Source organism: Octodon degus, unplaced genomic scaffold, assembly GCF_000260255.1.
Source record: "Octodon degus isolate 3935 unplaced genomic scaffold, OctDeg1.0 scaffold00039, whole genome shotgun sequence".
Taxonomy (NCBI): Eukaryota; Metazoa; Chordata; class Mammalia; order Rodentia; family Octodontidae; genus Octodon; species Octodon degus.
Genome location: NW_004524615.1, coordinates 2,320,681 through 2,339,490, shown reverse-complemented (window position 1 = coordinate 2,339,490; position 18,810 = coordinate 2,320,681). Strand labels below are relative to the sequence as shown.

At 57.6% G+C, this 18,810-nt stretch overlaps 1 protein-coding gene across 1 annotated transcript in view; it reads right to left on the bottom strand.

Moving 5' to 3' along the window:
• Positions 1 to 18,810, bottom strand: part of Col4a1 (collagen type IV alpha 1 chain) — a 111,770-nt gene that overhangs the window by 23,047 nt on the left and 69,913 nt on the right. The window contains exons 11-29 of the mRNA XM_004631169.2: positions 18,765 to 18,800; positions 18,403 to 18,444; positions 17,344 to 17,430; positions 16,906 to 16,932; positions 16,721 to 16,771; positions 16,211 to 16,255; positions 16,075 to 16,128; positions 15,753 to 15,794; positions 14,403 to 14,487; positions 14,028 to 14,063; positions 12,522 to 12,686; positions 10,387 to 10,482; positions 8,820 to 8,903; positions 8,376 to 8,446; positions 5,544 to 5,735; positions 4,884 to 5,052; positions 2,759 to 2,851; positions 2,572 to 2,676; positions 1,099 to 1,196 (exon numbers count right to left, since the gene is read on the bottom strand). Coding sequence (XP_004631226.1) covers positions 1,099 to 1,196; positions 2,572 to 2,676; positions 2,759 to 2,851; positions 4,884 to 5,052; positions 5,544 to 5,735; positions 8,376 to 8,446; positions 8,820 to 8,903; positions 10,387 to 10,482; positions 12,522 to 12,686; positions 14,028 to 14,063; positions 14,403 to 14,487; positions 15,753 to 15,794; positions 16,075 to 16,128; positions 16,211 to 16,255; positions 16,721 to 16,771; positions 16,906 to 16,932; positions 17,344 to 17,430; positions 18,403 to 18,444; positions 18,765 to 18,800 — 1,578 coding nt within the window. The remainder of the gene's footprint in view (positions 1 to 1,098; positions 1,197 to 2,571; positions 2,677 to 2,758; positions 2,852 to 4,883; positions 5,053 to 5,543; positions 5,736 to 8,375; positions 8,447 to 8,819; positions 8,904 to 10,386; positions 10,483 to 12,521; positions 12,687 to 14,027; positions 14,064 to 14,402; positions 14,488 to 15,752; positions 15,795 to 16,074; positions 16,129 to 16,210; positions 16,256 to 16,720; positions 16,772 to 16,905; positions 16,933 to 17,343; positions 17,431 to 18,402; positions 18,445 to 18,764; positions 18,801 to 18,810) is intronic.

Sequence of the window (18,810 nt, the reverse complement as noted above, 5' to 3'; positions counted from 1 at the left end):
AAGCCACGGCACCAGGAAACAGAAACCTGCGAAGCCTCCTCACACTCTGTGGACTTCCTGCCACTCTCCCCAGGAGCCCCAGATGCTGGGAACTTGTATTCACTTTGCCCAGGAGGAAAATTAAGACAGAGTGTAGCTCTCCGCCTCTACAGCCTTGTGCTTATAATGAAAGCTGAGCCCCAAGGCCCAGTAAACTCCGCCTGCAACGCGGGCCCAGCGCACAGCTGGCATCTTCTTAAGAGCTGACAAAGTTCTGGGGCAGGAGCCAGACTCCACTCAGTTTCTCACATAAATGAAGGCGCTCACAGCAAACCAAACAGGCTCAAGCCCTGCCTGAAGGGCCAGAAGGCCTCGGCTGGCCTGGACACCAGCCTGGACATGGGCTAATTGCAGGGGCAGGAGGGCAGGGCAAGCAGTGCCGCTGGGGGCCACCTCGAGCGGCAGCCTTCAGACAACGCGCAGGACACGAGTGGCCTCCAGGACCACCCTACATATGCTGGCGGGAACTGTGCAAACTCGGAGGAGCCCTGCCCGGGGGCTTCTGGAGGTCCTCAGGCAGCCTTGCCTGCTCCCCACTCTGCACACCGACTCCGAGCAGCATGACTTCTCCTCTCCCGGGTTGCAGTTTCTGACACACAGAGACCCCGCCCATGGCGGGGAGCTGGTACAGATACACAGCGCAGCTTGTTGCCTCTAACCTCACTGCCCCATCCCTTCCCAGTCCTGAAACGCAATTTCCAATTCCTCTCCTCTTTCATTTTGCTCTTTAAATTATCTATACTTTAGGTTGCTCGTGCAAGACAAAACACACAGCATCTTTTAGGACAGTGGCTTCCGAACAGCACTGGCCCGCTAGTCCGTGAGCCCTGCGTCCCACCAAGAGCTGTGTGGCACCGCCAGGACGCTGCACAAAGCCACAACAGATGTTTCATCAATTTGAACCCATGTTCCCGCAATGTCCGGCCACATGCTGGGTGTGCTGGTCTTTTCTATGCTGTGCTTTTTTACTTAAATAACCACACACAGGCCCCAGTCTGCCCCAGAGGTTAGGGATCCAGCAGATGCCAGGTAGGACCCAGCAGCTGGTGCCAAACCCACCTTCTGGCCAGGCACACCTGGGCTGCCAGGTAAGCCGTTAAATCCTGGGCGGCCCGGACTTCCAGGAGGTCCCATGTCTCCGGGTAAGCCGTCCACACCTGTTTGGAGGATTGAAAGGAAACATCAGCGGCACAAACTGCCACTGTCTTTGGGCTCTCACACTGCACCCATCTCCTCTTCTGCCCCCCCAGAGCTAAGGCACTCAGCCCCTGGTCCTGCAGGCCAAGGGCCAGGAACAGATGCCAAGTCGCTTGGTGTCGGTGTGGTCACCCTGGACCCCACAGGCCTGAATGGACCTCAGATGCTGGCCCCTTGGCATAACTGCACACAAGAGGAGCACCCTGCCCGGCCTCAGAACCACAGCCCAATCGCCTGCTCTCAACAAGAGCCTGCAGCCTGAAACCCCAAAGGTAGCAGCCCTGCAGGGCCCTGGCTCTCCAGCAGGGCCACAGCCATGTCAGTGTCCCAGGACATCTGCCAGCTGCCTGCCCCACCCCAAGGTTCTGACGGCTTCCTACAGCTGTACACGCTACGCTTAGGGCAGCGAAGCTGGGAAACCACTGTGTGACACTCTCCTCGGTAACACTGAGGTCTGTGGCACTGGGACCTGAGCCACACGTAGGTATGGTGGTCCTGCCAGGGTGGATGGCCCTGATCCCACAGCAGCCTCTGCTCCCAAGCCACTGCTGCTACAGGCACATGGGCCTCGGAGGACAGAGCCCCCCATGATGACATGGACAATGTGCAGGGAGCTCTGTGGCCCAGGAGCAGGGAGTATCGGCCTCCTGCACACCTGGTCATCGTCGAGAAGGTGTCCTGTGCAGGCTGGGCACATGCGGTGCTGAGAGGGTGACAGCCCCCTCCTGCCCTCCCAGCCCAGCCCTCTGCACCGATAAGACTAGCTGTGTGTGGGTGCCTCTAGCCAGGAAGCTCAAGCAGGTGTAAACCCTTGTTCTCCCCAACAGCACACTACAGACAGAACTTCCACGGGTGTCCCTGTGGTCCTAACTCTCGTCTCCATCTGCCTAGAGGCCAAGTGCACCCTGGAAATGGAGGTGGGATGAAATCCTCTCCTTCTGTCCTTTCAGTTGCAGAAAGTGAAGATTCCAGAAGCCAAAGCCCTATGAGAATCCCTCCCCTAGGGCTGAGCCCTTGGTCTTCCCAGAAACCCCTCTGCCTTTCAGGCCTGTCCTGTGGCTTTGAACAAAACAGGGGCAGCCATGCCCAGCTGGCCACATGTCTTCACCCACAACCCTCTGCCCAATAGAGCCTGCACACAGCCCAGGAGGGGCAGGCACCTGCCTTTGGCCTCATGGGCACTGTTCTTTGGGTGTCTGGGGCCTCCTCTTGTCACAGGTTCACACCAGGACAAGAGTGGGGACCCTGGCCATTGTCACTGACCCTCTGAGGAGTGGACATTCCCGCCCCAGGCCACTGATGGCATAATCTCCCACAGAGGGCTCATCACTTTACCTTTGGGGCCTGGAGGCCCAGGAAATCCAATCCCTGGGTGACCCACAGCACCCTTCTCTCCAGGGAGGCCGGGCCGTCCCGGGGTCCCAGGGAAGCCTCGGTCACCTGCAGTGAAAGGGATCAAGAGTTGGTGAAGAAGAGCGTGAGAGAGCCTAGGTTAACGAGAGGACCACAACTTGAAGAGTACCTTGGGGTCCTGGGAATCCGGGGGATCCTGGGAGCCCGTCTGCACCGGGAGGACCAGGTAGAGGAAAGGTCCTTCCTGCTTCGCCTTTGGGGCCTGAGGAAACAGCAAAAACATGAAGCTGCCAGCCGCAGCCCCGCAACTGCTCAGGGACCTAGGGAGTCCCGAGTCCCAAGGGGGCACTGTCTATCTCCACATTGTCCCTTTGTGCTTCTAGAATCTTCCACAGAGAGCTGCCCTTGTCCTCACAGTGGACACCCAAAGTGACCAAGCTGTTTGCTAATACAAGATGTCTGTGAAAGTTGTCAAATGAGAGCTTTGGAAAGTTGAAAACTCCAAGGTGCCACAATGGGCGATGGCTTGGATCTCTTCCCCACTAGCCTGCCCAGCTGGCAAAGCACTGCTGCTAGTGCCTCCTGGTTCACCAAGTCCTAAGTTCCTCTGCAGCGGGCCTCTGCTCTGGCCACCCGGTGACCACACACCACATGGTGAGGGAGCAGCCACATATCATCGGCACCCCCAACATGGTCACGTCACTGGGGCTCCCATGCAGCTGGCAGGGAGGATTACAGGGACCCCCTCCAGCACGGCAGGGACTCCCCAAACCCTCCGGAACCGTAGGCAACTCCTGCCTCTGTCCAGCCAGACTGTGGGAAATGTCTGCCTTCAGCCCCAGCTGCTATCGGCCACAGCCCAGGAACAAAGCTTTGCAGTCACCAAATAAACACAGCTCTGGCAGATCAAAGGTCTGCTCTCTAATCCAGAAACTGACAGAGCCTGCTGCATACAAGGAACGTTCCAGAATGTGGACGACTGGTCAGCAACAATGCAGCACCCTCCTTCTGGAACCTTCCTCCTTCCTGTGCCAGGATCTACGTGTAAGGCCTGCTCTGATTTGTTCTAAAATGGTCTTTTCTGGCCTGAAAGTCTCGCTTTTTTTCACAGTGCCTAAGACCAGACACTGATTTGCTGATTTTGGAAGCAGGAGACACAGGAAAGTGGCCAAGGGTCTCTCTGCATGGCTCTTGGGTCGTCCTAATCAGCCCCGGGGTCCCCTGCTTCTGGATGAGTCAGGAATGAGTCATTCATGGAATCCTTGCTGAAGGGGCACTTATTCACAGTGTCCCACTGTTAAGTGCTCCGATCGGACAGACACAGGGCCTGGCTCCCCATTGCTGGGCTTCCATCAGAGACCCCAAGGGCACCGTGCCATGCGCCCCTCAATCTTATGCACACTGCAGTGCGGGCAGGTCCCCTCACGGGGCAGATGCTGATAACCTGGCCAAACCCAAGGGCAGCGCAGCAGCCACTGGAGGAAGAAGGCCGCAGTTTTCCTTGGAGACCTTGACCATCCAGCGACTTGATTCGTTTTTTCATGGGGTGTACCAGTGACACACTTGCAACTCGTTAACTTTTATAACACTTCAAAACTCCACAGGAAACATGCTGCTCCCTCCACCGGGCACAAGTCCCCGCCTCCACCGTCACACGCCAAGACTGGGCAGGAAATGGCGGGTAGGTTTCCTGGCTGCTGGGGACACGTGAAAGGGACCCTCCCAGCCCTGCAAGCCCTCCTGCGCCAGGCCGAGGGCCACACCTGTTCCCCTTCAGCCCTGAGAGGAGCAGGTCACAGGCGCAGACCTTGGACCAGGGCAGGACGGCAGGCACATCTGTCTGCTTCACACCTCTTCACACTGAGCCTCATGTGGGGCGCACGAGGCACTCGATACGTCCCCACGCACTGACGCCCATGAGGAACCAAGTAGCACCCAACACATCTGAACTGCCACAGAATTAGCCAGCAGCACTGGCCCGTGGGTGGAGGCTCTGCTACTTGGCAATTACAGAGCAAAACTGAACAAAGCAGAAACAAAGAGAAATGGCCTTGTGCTTTTATTCCTCTACATCAAAGGCTAACACCTACTGTCAGCTTGTTCGTAAGGAAAAGCATGGAAACAGCCAGCTTCCTAAGACCCTATGCACGACCTGGCCCACCTCATACATAGAAAGGAAGTTAAAATAAAAAAGGCAGAACAGCCGAGGCCCACCCTTCCTGCCGCACACACCCTGCATCCGTGGCCATGTGTCCGTGACCCTGAAGCAGCATCGGGATGTCCCCGAGTCTCACCTGGCAGGCCCGGGGCCCCGGGATTTCCAGGAAAGCCTATTTGTCCTTTGTCACCAATGGGGCCAATCGGACCGAGTCCTGGAGGTCCAGGGGGGCCAATGTCACCACGATTGCCGGGGAAGCCAACCCCTCCAGGGGGACCACGTTCTCCCTTCAATCCGACTGAGCCCTGAGGTGACAGGAGGGAAAGCAGAGTTTATCCTCTGAGATGAAGGACAGGACTGTGCACATCACTCTCCTTCAGGCACAGGGGAAGCAGCTTGCTGTGTTTACTTCATTAAGCCGCCACGAGATGGGTCTGCAGTAACAAGCAAGGCCAGCATGCTCTGCCCTGACCCGAAGCCCTGCCGAGGACATGCTCTGGACATTGAGAACATGGCACCCACAGTCCCCCTGAGAACACCCTTAGCTTTAGCATCAGCCTCCTGCTGGAGGCAGAAATCTCTTGACTCAGCCCCCAGCGTCTCAGAAGAGACCTTAGCCCATTTAGACCCCTGAGTCCACCCTTCCAGCCCCTGGTTTAGGGACAGCAACACCCATTCGCATGTGCCAGCCACCATGCAAATCCAGATACACGGGTTCCACTGGAACAACCCACTCCTCTGTGCACTGTGGATGTGCATTTGTAAAACGCGCACCAGCGTCTGGAGGTAAACATACCGGGGAGCCTTTGGGGCCGGGAAGTCCTGGGTGGCCGTCTCTTCCAGGGGACCCTGCTCTTCCGGGGATGCCGGGCTGTCCTGGAAAACCTGGGTCCCCTTTGTCTCCTTTCAGTCTCGAGTCAAAGATGATCTCTCCAGGCTCGCCCTTGGCTCCTGGCTGGCCTATCAGCCCTGGTGCACCTTTCGGACCCTACAAGTACAAAGCCTGGTGACGCCACAGGAGGACCCAAAGGGGGACACACCCACACTCGCCCACCACGGGAATCGGTGTCCTGGATCCTGCTGCTCGTTCTCTAGGGGAAAGCCAGCTGCTCAGGGACAAGGGCTCGGTGTGCTGCCCTGTGTGTGCATCCTCACCAGCCCTGACTGCGTTTGTCCCAACAGAGCCCCTCAGACGGGCCAAGGAGGTCACTGGACCACACGTGGGCAGTGTCCTGCAGGATTGGTCTTCTCACCAGAACACTTTAGTCACTGGTAGGGGCGCTGCAGGGTAACCCCTGAGCCTGAGGACCTCAGAAGTGGCTCTGAGGGCAGACGGCGGCTGCACGTCACAGGGGCTGGGGACAGCCATTGTCCCTATAGCCCAGGCGTTACCGAAATTTCATGGGTTTCCTTTTGCATTCATGCCCAGGACTCAGGAAGAGGTAGGGACTTCCAGGGCATCAGAGATGGGGAATTCTGGGAAGCAAGCCTGGGGCCAGCTCTAAAATTAGCAGTCTCAAGGACCCCCGTGGACTTTCCCAAGACCCTCCCGGGAGACGCTGTCCAGAGCAGCGTTCATTTCCTGGAAAGTTGGCTCTGCAAGGAATGCCCCCGCCCAGAGACATTCTGCTCTAGCCACCCAGGCGGCCCAGGTGCGCAAGGAAGATGCCAGAGGTCACAGAGAACTGTGCTGGCCACTGGGCCCTGTGGGCCTGGAAAGGCCGCATCCAGCCGCCGCTGGTCTGCAGGGTTAGCCCCTCACACTCGGCCCCTTTTCATAAATGTGCGTGCTTCTCAGAAGCATGTGAGTCACACACGCACACTCCTCCACGCTCCAACCGAGGGTACCTGTCCCAGGGAGGCACGGAGCCAGGAGATACCCAAACTCAGACAGTCTCTAGACTGTGCGAGTGTTGCCACCAGCACCCACCATGTGCTGGGACCCGTGTACCATCTGTAAGCCTGACAGCGAGGGACCCCACGTGGGAAATGCCGACACACAACCATACAGAGGAGGATGCCCACGTGTGAAGACAGTAGGGGACGCTCCAGACAACGCAGGGATGGACCTGCTCTCGAACGCAGCAGCCCCGAGGGCCAGCACTGGCCTCATGACTGGGGCAAGGCCTAGCACCTGTGCCTCAGCCTCTGTGAGGGTGGCGCTGGGACGCCTGCTTCACCCGGCAACCCCAGAGCCCTCTCAGCCCACTCAGACCCTTGTGGGCTTCCAAAGCCCACTCAGGAGCCAGCATTCCTCCCCAAATTCAACCACTCAGCTTTCAAAGGAAATGTCCTAGAAGTGCTATCAAAAGCCAAAGAAAGCCCAGCGCGCGGCTTGGAGTCACCTCGGCCTGCTGCCAGTCACCCCCTGCTCGCTCCAGCCTCAGCCCTGACTGGAGAGACACGGGCCATGCCCTTGAGCTGCTTGAGCTGGCGCCGTGACACGGCCTCAGGCACAAGGGAGCTGGCTCTCTGTAGCTCTTTACCATTCATCTATTTCAGAGGCTCTTCCCATCTGGGGAAACCAGGGCCCCTGACAGAGGCAGCGCGGCAGACATTTTCACCACAGGCTTTCTTCCTTCTCCACCGAGATTTAGCCTCTGCTGCCGCCTCTGCCCTCTTTGCCCTCCTTCTAGCTTTATCAGATCAGGGCCTGGATTCCACCGAGGCGCAGGCAGGAAGCCCACGAGCACAGCCAGGCCGGCGGAGCAGACAGACAGAGGTTAAAAGCGCCTTTCAGCTTCCTCCGACTTTGATCCCACTGGGTCAGTTATCTGAACTTCCCCTTTACTCGGAAACATTTTAAACAATTGCGACTTCTAACTCAGCTCCCGGCAGCAGGGAAAGCAGAAGCCCGGAATCCGACTTCAAAAGGAGAGCCCGCGCAGAACTCCAGCTGTGTTCTGCTGCCCGGCCCGCCCAGGGACACACTCCCAGCTATATCCTGGAAACGCTACACATTTTAAAGAGCTACATCAGAACAGGAAAAGCCAAAGATCTGACGTTCGATTTCTACCAAGAAAAAGACGAAAAGGAATGAAAGAAACAAGCAAAGCTGACAATTGCTTACAATCCTGGGAGCCGAGGGAGCCAGGGGCTGGGGTGGGGCAGTGCCCGAGGGGACAAGCCTCAGAGACAGGCGTGAATGTGCAATCCAGCTACATGCCCTGGTTTTTAGGGTGATCGATTCTCACCCATGTAATGAGGGAAGCTAAGGAGAGGGTGTTTGGTTTAACTTGAAGGTCCCGGGCCAGTGACTGTGAGATAGCTCGTTTACAGGCTTGGAAAAGTGCCTATGTGCTGGCAAGATGTGGGGGCTACAGGAACTCTCAGCACGGACTGCAAGAAGGGAGAGTATTTCAACCAGAGAGGCAGAGGCCAGCTCCGCTCCACGTGGGCGCTGCTGACTGCCCGCTTGCTGGTAGGGGTCGAGCTCCTGCCCTGGGGCATCGGAACAGCTGTCACCCAGACCGACAGTGACCCAGCTCAGAGCCCAGGCGCCGTCAGGAGTCTGAGGGCCCACTCAGCAGGCTCGGGAAGGTCACGGGAGCCACTCCGAAGCTTGCGCAGGCGTCAGGTGCAGCGCCCCGGCAGCCGTGCTGTCTGTGCAGAAGACAAGTGTACTTACAGGCACGCCTTCGACGCCGTCCCTGCCTGGCAGGCCTCTGTCCCCCTTGGCCCCTGGCTGTCCGGGGAAACCTTTAGGAGAGAGAAGAGAGCAGCATCCATGAGCCATCCTCCAAACCCCTTCGCTCCTGAGATGGCCCTGTGTGATGACAACCCGCCTCCCCAGTGGACAATCGCGAGAGCCCATGAGAGCCACAGCTAAGATGCCCAGGGCATGCTCAGAGGCACCAGGAAGCAGTGAGGTGCGAGCTGCGACCCCCGCCCTCGCAGCCCAGGGCCCGGAGGAGAGAAACCCCGAGAGGCAGCAGGCTGCTCTGCCGCCTGAGTCTGTCTGTACCAGGCCACCCTGGCTATGGCTCTCACTGTCCTGTGTCAGCTTCAAATGCAGGAGGAGGGCAGCCCAGGGAGGCCCCACACCCCAGGCCCATTGTCACCTGCTGCTTACCGATCTCTCCTGGGGGCCCCTGTGGCCCGGGGGGCCCTCGGAGTCCTTCCATGTCGCAGATGAGGCAGCTTTCTCCTTTCTGGCCTAAGGAGGGAGCACAGGGTGTCAGTGGGACACACAGGAGTCCCACGGCAACCACAGGAGGGACCAGCAGATGTGTATCTGCCACTGAGGTGTCACAGGCTCTCGGTCACCCAGCTGCCACGACCCCACTGTGGCTAATATGGCTTCATCCGCCTCCCAGTAGAACCAAGAGACCCAGCAGCACAGGAAGACCTAGGCGCTGAAATGCTGTCCCCTGGGACAGCAGAGGAAAACCAGCAGTCCATCTTCCCCAGAGGGTGGGATACACTGGGTCTCAAAGCCAGCCTGGGCTACACAGTGAGTTCAAACCAGCCTGAACTACACAGCAAGACCCTGTCTCAAACACAAAGAGTCCAGTAAACAGGAGGCTGGACACTGCCACCAGGCCAGCCAAGGGCTCTGTAACAGAGCCGGAGCCACGGGGGAGACTCACACTGCTCCTAAGAGTGCTGGGACACACAACCAAGATGTCAGCAAAAGGAACTCTGGCCACTGTGTCTGCCATCAAATGGCATGGTTCTGGGAGGCTGAAGCAGGAGGACCACAAGTTGGAGCCCACAACTTAGTGACTTAGCAAGACCCTACTACAAAATAGAAAAGGTCAGGGGTGTAACTCAGCACACAGATGCAGGTTCCTTCGCCAGCCCTGAGAAACAGGGTGGGGGAGCCTCATCTCAAAAAGTCCTAATCACCTGGTAATTGCAGATTCTAGGGGGTTCCAGCAGATTCTAGCAGAGACACCCCGCAAGGTGCCGCCGAGGTCGTTCCCATCTGAGCTCCACTAGTTGTGTGGCCACACCAGTGCAAAGGGAAAGGTGGCGCTGCTTTCCAGGCAGTGCTTGTGTTTGAGACTTCTGAGGACCAGGAATTCTTTAGGAGCCCAGCTGGAAATGCTACACAGTGGGGCGGATCCCCAGGACAGCCTGGGGCTTGTTTGCTCCCCAACTGACAGCCCATAAATGTAGGGAGCCCACTGTTTACTCAGGCAGTGGATGTGGCCACAATTAACTGCTTTCCTCATCGTGGCAGGAATCTGCGAGCGTCCTGTGCTAATGTCACAGTCAGCTCTTAAAAAGACTAAAGATAAAATTGAGAGCCACAGGAAAGCCGGGTCATCCGTCTCCGCAGAACCGCACCCACCATTGCGCAAACCCAGCTCTCAGCCACGGGCAGGCGCCGAGGCTCACACCAAGGGCGCGGCTCTCTGAGAGCTTGGCCTGAGGATCGAATCTGTAGGACGGAATCTGGGCCGGGAGCGGCAACTATCCTGACCGGCGGGGCAGCGCTGGGACCACAGCTCTCTCGCAAGGACTCAGAGCCTGACAATCTAAACGGAGCTGAGGGGGACGCTTCTAAGAATGGATTTTGGGGAGAGTCGCACAAAACAGCCCTAACCTGACCCCAAGGGCTCGACAAGTCTGTGGAGGAAATTCCATATGCATGAACAACGTGATTTTTTTTTAAAAAGTTAAAATCTTCTCACCTTTCTCTCCTATTTCTCCCGTCAATCCCTGCTGTCCCGGGGTCCCAGGGGGACCCTGGTCACCTGGCGGTCCTGGCTGACATTCCACAATGCCATCTGCAATGGAGTTTTCAAAGTCAGAGGGTCATCGCCAGGCGCAGTGCCTGTCTTTTCATTCTCTTTTTATTATAAAATCAAAGTCACTTAGGCTGATCAAAGTTCTGGAAACCCAGCTTTCCTGGGATGCCCTGACCCTACCATGAAAAATGGGGGCTCGGGCCTACAAAGGACCCAGTGTCGGGGCAGCACTGCCGTGTCCAGATGTCAGCCCCTGCTCTGCTCTGTCCCATCCGCCTCTCACAGAGCTCCCCGACACCCCGCCCTGTGCACTAGGACAGCGAGACTGCAGCAGGCTGGGGCTGCCAGCAGCAGCTTCATTCCTCTCCTGGGGCAAACCTGCAGCTCATGACAACCATGTCCAGGAGCAGCCCGCCCTCAGGAAGCGCCTCTAATCTCGATTCACATTTAGCCCTGAGCATCCTCGGCGGAAGGAGGCGCGAACATAAAGTACAGCAACAGCAACACCATCAGTCGGCTCCAGGAAGGCAGCGTCACGGAGGAACCAGATACACTGCTCTGTTTCTGCCTGTCCACCCATCCCGAAGAACACAGGACTGAGGGCTGTCACTCCAGCCCCATTCAGGGACCAAGGAGCCCCCAAAGGCCCAACTTTCTCCCTGACACAAAGCAGAGGGTAATGCTGGACAGACACCTTCAGGATATCCACATCTCCTCCTCTTTTCCCATATTCACAAAATCAAGAGGACAGGAGGGATTCTGTAAAGCTGCAGAGGACCTGGGCACTTCCCCAGTCTGTAAAGCTGCAGAGACCCAGTCTGTGGCCCCACCCGGCTCCTGAGGACCTATCCCAGGAAGCAGTCAGGAGCCAATCTCTCCGAACCACAGTTCTCCCTCCCCATTCGCAGGTCTCCACCACTCAATTCCCCTGGCTTTCAAGGATGGGCCTGAATCCTATCAGGTAAGTTCTAAAGACCTCAGCTGTGCCTGCAAGCGGACACACAGGCATCAACACTTCAGATGCTCCTAGAGCCGCCAGTCCTGCCAGTCCTAACCCTAACCCTAACCCTAACCCTCTAACCCTAACCCTAACCCTCTAACCCTAACCCTAACCCTTTAACCCTAACCCTAATCCTCTAACCCTAACCCTCTAACCCTCTAACCCTAACCCTAACCCTAACGCTCTAACCCTCTAACCCTCTAACCCTAACCCTCTAACCCTAACCCTAACCCTAACCCTCTAACCCTAACCCTAACCCTAACATTCTAACCCTAACCCTAACCCTGTAACCCTAACCCTAACGCTCTAACCCTAACCCTCTAACCCTCTAACCCTCTAACCCTAACACTAACCCTCTAAACCTCTAACCCTAACCCTAACCCTAACCCTCTAACCCTAACCCTAACCCTAACGCTCTAACCCTAACCCTCTAACCCTCTAACCCTCTAACCCTAACCCTAACCCTCTAACCCTCTAACCCTCTAACCCTAACCCTGATGCTGCTTTGGAAACCAGAAATCCGTCTACTGGGTGTTCCCTAGAATCCTCTGGAATTTCCCCATCGCTTGCTTTAGTGTCTCGATAAGCTCCCAAGGCCACCATAGGGAAGTCCAGAGGTTAGTGGTGCTAGAGGTTAGGGTAGCTGGTGTAGGCAAACTGCCCAAGACATGCTACCCAAATGTGACGCCACTGGTCGTGTCCGGCAGTGGCGCCAGCTGCATCCAGAATCCCTCCTTCTCTGAGTGTAGCCTGAGTTCGGCTCCTGCCACTGCACACAGCGTCGCCACAGCACACCGGAACACAACCAGTTTCTGGTAACAACCATACAACCAGTACTTCACCTTTAACCTGAGATCCTGGGAGGCTTGGAGTTCGTCAACACTTATTCATGTCAATTCTCGCTCTTTAGTTAACATCTCCTTTTATAGCCTGGCTAATTCTGTAAAGCTGCCCACAGGAACATGAGCCATTAAGCAATCCGTGGACACCCAAGATGCCCAAGATGCCCGCAGCACTGGCTCCCAGAGAAGAGCGGTGCCCATGGGGCTCTGCACTGGTCGTCGCTGGGAAAACTTACTTGTGTGGCCTGGCTGCCCAGGGGGCCCGGGAAGGCCGGGAGGGCCTGGGAGCCCATCCTTTCCACTGGGTCCGGGCAGTGACACGCCTGGGAATCCTCGGTCGCCTTTTTCTCCTCTGTCCCCGGGGAAGCCGGGAGGGCCAGTCTGCCCTGGGATGGGAAGGCCTGAAAGCAGCAGAGAACCTCACATGAACGTCTCAGCCAAGGGCGGCCTGGCTCCCTCTGCCTCCACCTCTGCCCAGGTACAAGGGTGGCACCATCAGGAAGCCGCTCCGGGCAGCACAGCCAACCAAGCTGCAGACTCACAGCCCCGCCAAGGCCAGGGCACAGTCGTGGCAGGCGGAGAGGACAGGAGGAATGGGGAGCTCCAGTGTAGGGTGCAGTGGGGCACAGGACATGGGTGAAGGTGCACAGCATCCCCCAGGCTGAGCACCCCACAGAACAACTGATGTGAGACGAAGGCAGCGTCGACAATCAGATGTGAAAAGTTGGCTGGGCACCCACCACAGGGCAGCAGAGGGAACAGAAAGCAGCGGAGGGGAGACAGGGAGGGCTTCAGATGAGCCTGGGAAGGGGGCTGGGAGGGCCCTGCCAGGCCTTGGGTGGGAATGAGGGCTGCCCCGGGTTCTTGCAGGAAGGGAAAAGGAAGAGGAGCTCTGGGAGAAATCAGAACTTGGAACCACCAGGCAGAAGAAAAAATGAAACAGAAAACACAAAGGATCAAAACAAGTTAAAAAAAAAAAAAAAATCAGCCAGACATGGTACGTGACTGAAATCCCAGCTCTCTGGGAGGCCAGAGCAGGAGGATCACAAGGCCAGCCTGGGCAACTTATGACTGACCGAGATCATATCTCAAAGTTAAAGTTTAAAAAGAAGGGCTGGGGGTGTAGCTCAGTACAAAGGCCCTGGGTTCAATCCCCAGTGCCTCCAAAAAACCAAAGTCAAAACGAAGCTGAGCAAAAGGCTGGAGGCAGGATGGTGAGGTTACCCTCTAGCACATGGGTGTGCTTCCAGGGCACAGTGACTGTCCCTGCCTGGAGATGCCGCATGCCTGCACAGCTCACGGGCCCTGCACACGCATGCACACACAAGACCCACCCTCAGGACACAAAGCCCCCAGGAAGTGCAGACTAGTACTCAAGAAACAGCTCTCAGGAATACCATGCAGGGCAGTACTGCTTTCCTGGAAAAGCAAGAGAAGACTTGGACAGTGGCGGGTGTCACCCAGAGGAACCCAGAAGGGGGATATGGCTAAAGACCCTTGGGGCGTGCAGCCAGGGCGTGCAGAAGCAGGAGACCCTTGGCTAAGGTCTCCAGGGAGAGAGGCCCCAACCTTGTCATGCACATTTGAGCAACATGCTAATGTGCAACTTACACAATGCAAAGCACTTGTTTAGAAAAATGTGTAACACACTGCTACCTATTTTATGCAAATGTCTAACATACATGCTAAACGTGTACACTGAGAGGTGACACAGTCCACAGAGACTGAGCTGGGGTTCTCACCTGGAGGGCCTGGCTGGCCTTGAATTCCTGGGAAACCTGGACAGAGAGAGGGAGAGTTGGCCAGGGTGAGAGTGCTCGCTTGTTACTCTAGGCAGCACGTGGCTGGGGGACACGGTGCCCACACTGGGGATGTGGAAGACAGCCAGCCCCAAGCCGCACTCCATAAGCCGCAGGAGGAAGAGGGTCCCGGACGCCCCGCGTGATGGTGAGGTCGGGGCTGACCCAGCAGGCCCCAGACCAGACCCCTCGGGACTAGAGAGAGGGAAGGCGAGGGAGGACGAGGGGAGCAAGGCAGGGCGAGGGGAGCGAGGCAGGGCGAGGGGAGCGAGGCAGGGCGAGGGGAGCGAGGCAGGGCGAGGGGCCGGCAGGATGTACCTTTGGGGCCTGGCTCCCCTCTGGGCCCGGGAGAGCCCGGGTAGCCGCGGTCGCCTTTCTCCCCCAGGGGCCCGGTGCCTATGACCTGACGAGAGAAGGGGGTCACTCGCCACAGCGGGGCGGAGCAGCAGGGCAGGCGCGCGCACATTGGGGTCGCCCCGCGGAACACGAAGCGCAGGGGAAGGGCAGGGACGAGACTGCACACCGATGACCTCAGAGCAGGAGCTGGGGATGGGGGACCCCGGAGCCAGGCAGGCGCCCGCGTGTCGGGGCACCCTGCATCCTCAGACAGTCACCACAATAACAGACAGATAGATTTGCCCTTTGCTTTTCCTAAAGACCCAAAGTGGGCACTTATGAGAAAGCCCAGGGATACAAGCCAAGACGGAGGCCTCACTAAAAGAGAAACTTGCTCACAAGGACGCTGCCTTACCCAGATTCAAACAGAATGGCAGTCAGGCCTGCAGTTTTTATCTTTGAAGTAGAATTTCTCTGTATTGCTAATGCTCACGTGTGCTGTTAAAATGTTGTGTTAACAACAGCTTGCTGTGGCCGCTCTGTCACACACACACACACACACACACACACACACACACACCCCTACTTCAAAGCGCCCTGCATGCCACAAGATTTACAATCTCTATTTGGCGACTGAAAACAAATGAACTCAAATCCTTTAATTTAAAGAAAAAAACAGACAAGATGTGCAGGATGTCTGGAGGTGAGAAGAGGCGCGGTGGGGCCACAGCAGCTGAAGGTGCTGCAGGGTGTGGCGTGGTACCAGGGCCACAAGAAAGGCCCACGCTGTGGCCCAACACTCCCAATCCTGGAAACAGCCCCAGTCCCTCCCCACACACAGCCACGTCCCAGGCCCCGCGGGGACCCTGTGAAGCGGGTCAGCCTCGTTCTCTCTGCACAGCGCTCCAGTGGGACGCTGAAGATGTCTCTGTGAAGTAAGCAAGGGCCACTTCCAGGACACGCCGGGCACCTCGCCTGCAGTTACGCAGACGTGCACACGGGCAGAGGGACGCTACTGCAAGGCTAGTCAGGCGATGGGTGGCCTGCTTCCGCTACTGAGATGCTCCCTAGTGGGTAGCTCAGCACCAGCAAAAACATGTGCTGCTAACGCCATCATCCACACACAAGCCTTTTCCTGTCACAGGTTTAAGGCTAGGCAGAAATTATCTGAATACGGTGAAATCAGCACAATACAAATGCTAGAGTCATCTCAAGTACCATGGCCCTGGTTCACATGTGACTGTCACACCAGGGACAGCGCCCATGTGACAGCCCTGGGCCCATGCCGTGGCACTGGGCACAGATCAACACCCAGCAGCACCCCATACTCACGATCCCGGGTGGGCCAGGAGGACCAGCTTCGCCTTTATCTCCCTGCAAAGAGAAAATGACATGACTCACGTGTTCCCACTAGGGACCGATCATCTCACTGACAGCGGGCTCAGCTACTTTCACTGGTGACACGGAGCTGAGTCTGCAGGCCACTACCACTGTCCTTGCCACAGCGGCTGCCACCTGCCCTGCCCGTGGCACCATGGAACAAAATGTTTTCCCCTTGAATTCAGAGCTCTCTATTCTCTGGTGTGGGAAATGCCCACACCTGCAGGCTGAACTACATGGCAAAGGTGAAACGCAAGACTGGGGGACCACGCACCTTGATGCCCTGCTGGCCTGGAAGCCCTGGGTATCCGGAGTCGCCAGGGAAGCCCTGAAGGGAGAGAGACAGCAATAGGCGTCAGCCAGTGACAGGGACAGAGACGATGCTTCCAGCACCTGCAGAAGAGACTTACCGGACTCCCCCTTTCCCCCTTTTCGCCGTCCTTCCCAGGTTTCCCCTGTGAAATGAGAACGTCAGCATCAGTGTCCCAGAAGCGCTAGTGAGCAGGCCTCTCACCAAGCTCAGCTTCAGAGCTGCACACACATGCAGCGCACCTTCTCTCTCCTGAGCCTCAGAGGTGACAACTTCATTGAGCTGTCCATCTGGACTTCAGGGGCCCCAGAAGTGTCCCTGGTAACCAGAGCTTCTAATTATGCACATGCAGCCCATGGCTAAGTCTCAGAACCGGGGATGGTGAGAACCCAGCACCCATCCATGTAGGCCACAGGGCTGGCCCTACTACCCACAGCAAACCCACAGCTTGTCCTCCGTGGGGTCCGGGTACACAGATAGCCCAAGCCTTCCGGGAACAGAGGTCAACCGAGAGACGCTGCTGAACCCCTCCTCATGCAGCTGAGCTGTGTGTTAGGAGCAGAGGGAGAAGGGCTCCAGAGAGGGACAGATGGACTTCAGAATCACCTACCCGGGGCCCTGGCTTTCCGGGTTCGCCTTTCTCCCCGATGCCTGGCACTCCCTTTAGAAGAAGGGGAGAGAGTTACCCATCGCATGGGCAAGGACAGGGCTCACATGTGGGGACAACAAGTACAGCCCGGTACGCTTGGGTCTTTTACATCAAAGCGAGGACCATGGAAGAGCACCAGTACACACCTGGAATCCAGGTTCGCCTTTCTGACCCTAAGGGGTTGAAACAGAGGAATCAGTGCTGTGCATTGTCTCCTTTGGCTCCCCACAGCCACATGGACTATGTCGTGGAAGCGCGTTTCCCTGGCACCACATCCGCCAAGGATGCACTGGGTCTCCCACACCCCCGGGGGCCCAGAGGATGAGGCCTCGCGGTGACTGGCCCATTCCCAAGGCAGGGCACATGTAACCACCCTTCCGATGGGACATTCATCCTTCCAGGACCACTCAGCACCAAGTCACCCCGGGCCGGGCCAGCTGCAGGCCTCTGCCGCAGAGCTGCAGAACTGTCTGGAAAGGTGCGCTTCAGCAGGAGGTGCTGAGCCTTCGCTTCAGAATGAAGTGAAGAAGCCCCAGAACTCCCCGCAGCCAGCGCCCAGCACCCTGCAGCGCAGCCCCAAGTACCTTTTCTCCTGTTGGAGCGAAGCCACCTTTCTCCTTCACCTGTGCCTGACCAGGAATCCCCGGAGGGCCGCTGACGCCCTGCTCACCCTGTGCACAGGAAGCTGAGATTAGTGAGGCCTGCAGTGGACATGCAAGAGTGTGTGTGTGTGTGTGTTTCTCATTCCAGTACAGCACAGCAGGGATCCAGAGCAGGCGGACAGCACCCCAGCTAGGGCACTGGGACCCTGCAGGCACTGGGCACCAGGCGCACGGTGGCACCTCAGTGACACGGGATGGGTCTGTGGCTGTCCCAGAGCTCAGCAGGAAAGCAGGCATTTTTGGATTGGATAAAATCCAATTGGGGACCTCCTTGTACAGCAAACAGCTGGGACATGTGGAGGCGACATGGAATCCAGCCACAGAAAATGAGCAAGTTCGGGGTCCCAAGAGCATAAACCTCAGGGTCATTGTGCTGACAGAGTCAAGGGAACAAAGGGCCAAAGCCCAGTGGCAGACACAAGGCTGCGGTCCTGCCGCATCCAGGCCCGCAGTCCGGGGCTGCCCTTGGCAGTTAGCGGGGCATCCACTGCAGGGAGGCCCTTCTGCCTGTGTCCTCCATGTGTCAGGGACAGCAGCAGGCCAGGACCCTCTGAAGCCCTCTCCAAGGTGCCTGGTCACACTATGCCCTGCTGCTCATGGTACATGCCCTCCATGCCAACTGCTCCCCAGAGAACCCAGCGCCCGCATGTGCCTGCCTCTTCTCCCCACAGGGCTTCAGAGCCCCCCAGGAGCCAGGCCCCACGTTTCACCCTGGTGATGAGCTCAGGTCTGCTTTGTGCTGACAAGGACTGACCCCATGGACAGGTGACCAGCACCTGCAGCCTCAGGGGGCCCCTGCCAGGTGGGTGACACTGGGCACTGCAGTGGCCCGATTATCCTGAGGAAACCTAATTCCAACAGTTTAAGCAAAACCCTGCCCCACTCAAGATCACGCAGAGAAGTCGCCGTGGTGGGGGGAATTCGGCTGAGATCTGGGCTAGGGCTCTGAACACGGAAATGCTTGGAGCGCCGCACACCCACCTTGTCACCTTTTGGCCCTTGGAAACTTGAACCCATCTGCCCCTGTGGACAAGAGAGGGGCTGCATCAGGAAGTCACCGCATGCCTTGCAGGACAGGGGGCACAGGGGGGATAGCGAATCCAGAGGGGTGACCGGGGAGGGTGGAGGGAAGCACACTGAGCGGCCCGGGGCCACCAGATGACTGGCGTGGTGACATCTTACATGACAGGGAAAGTGGCACAGATGACAGGCAGGGGCCCAGAAGACAGAGGGACACTGCAAGGCAGTTTCCAGAACCCCTCACAGCAGCGTAAACACGATGCACACAATTCCACGGTGGTCTTACTCAGGGCCAAGGGAAAGGACAGGGAAAATATCGTTACCTTTTCACCTGGGGGGCCAGGCGGGCCTGGGGGACCCTGCGAGAGA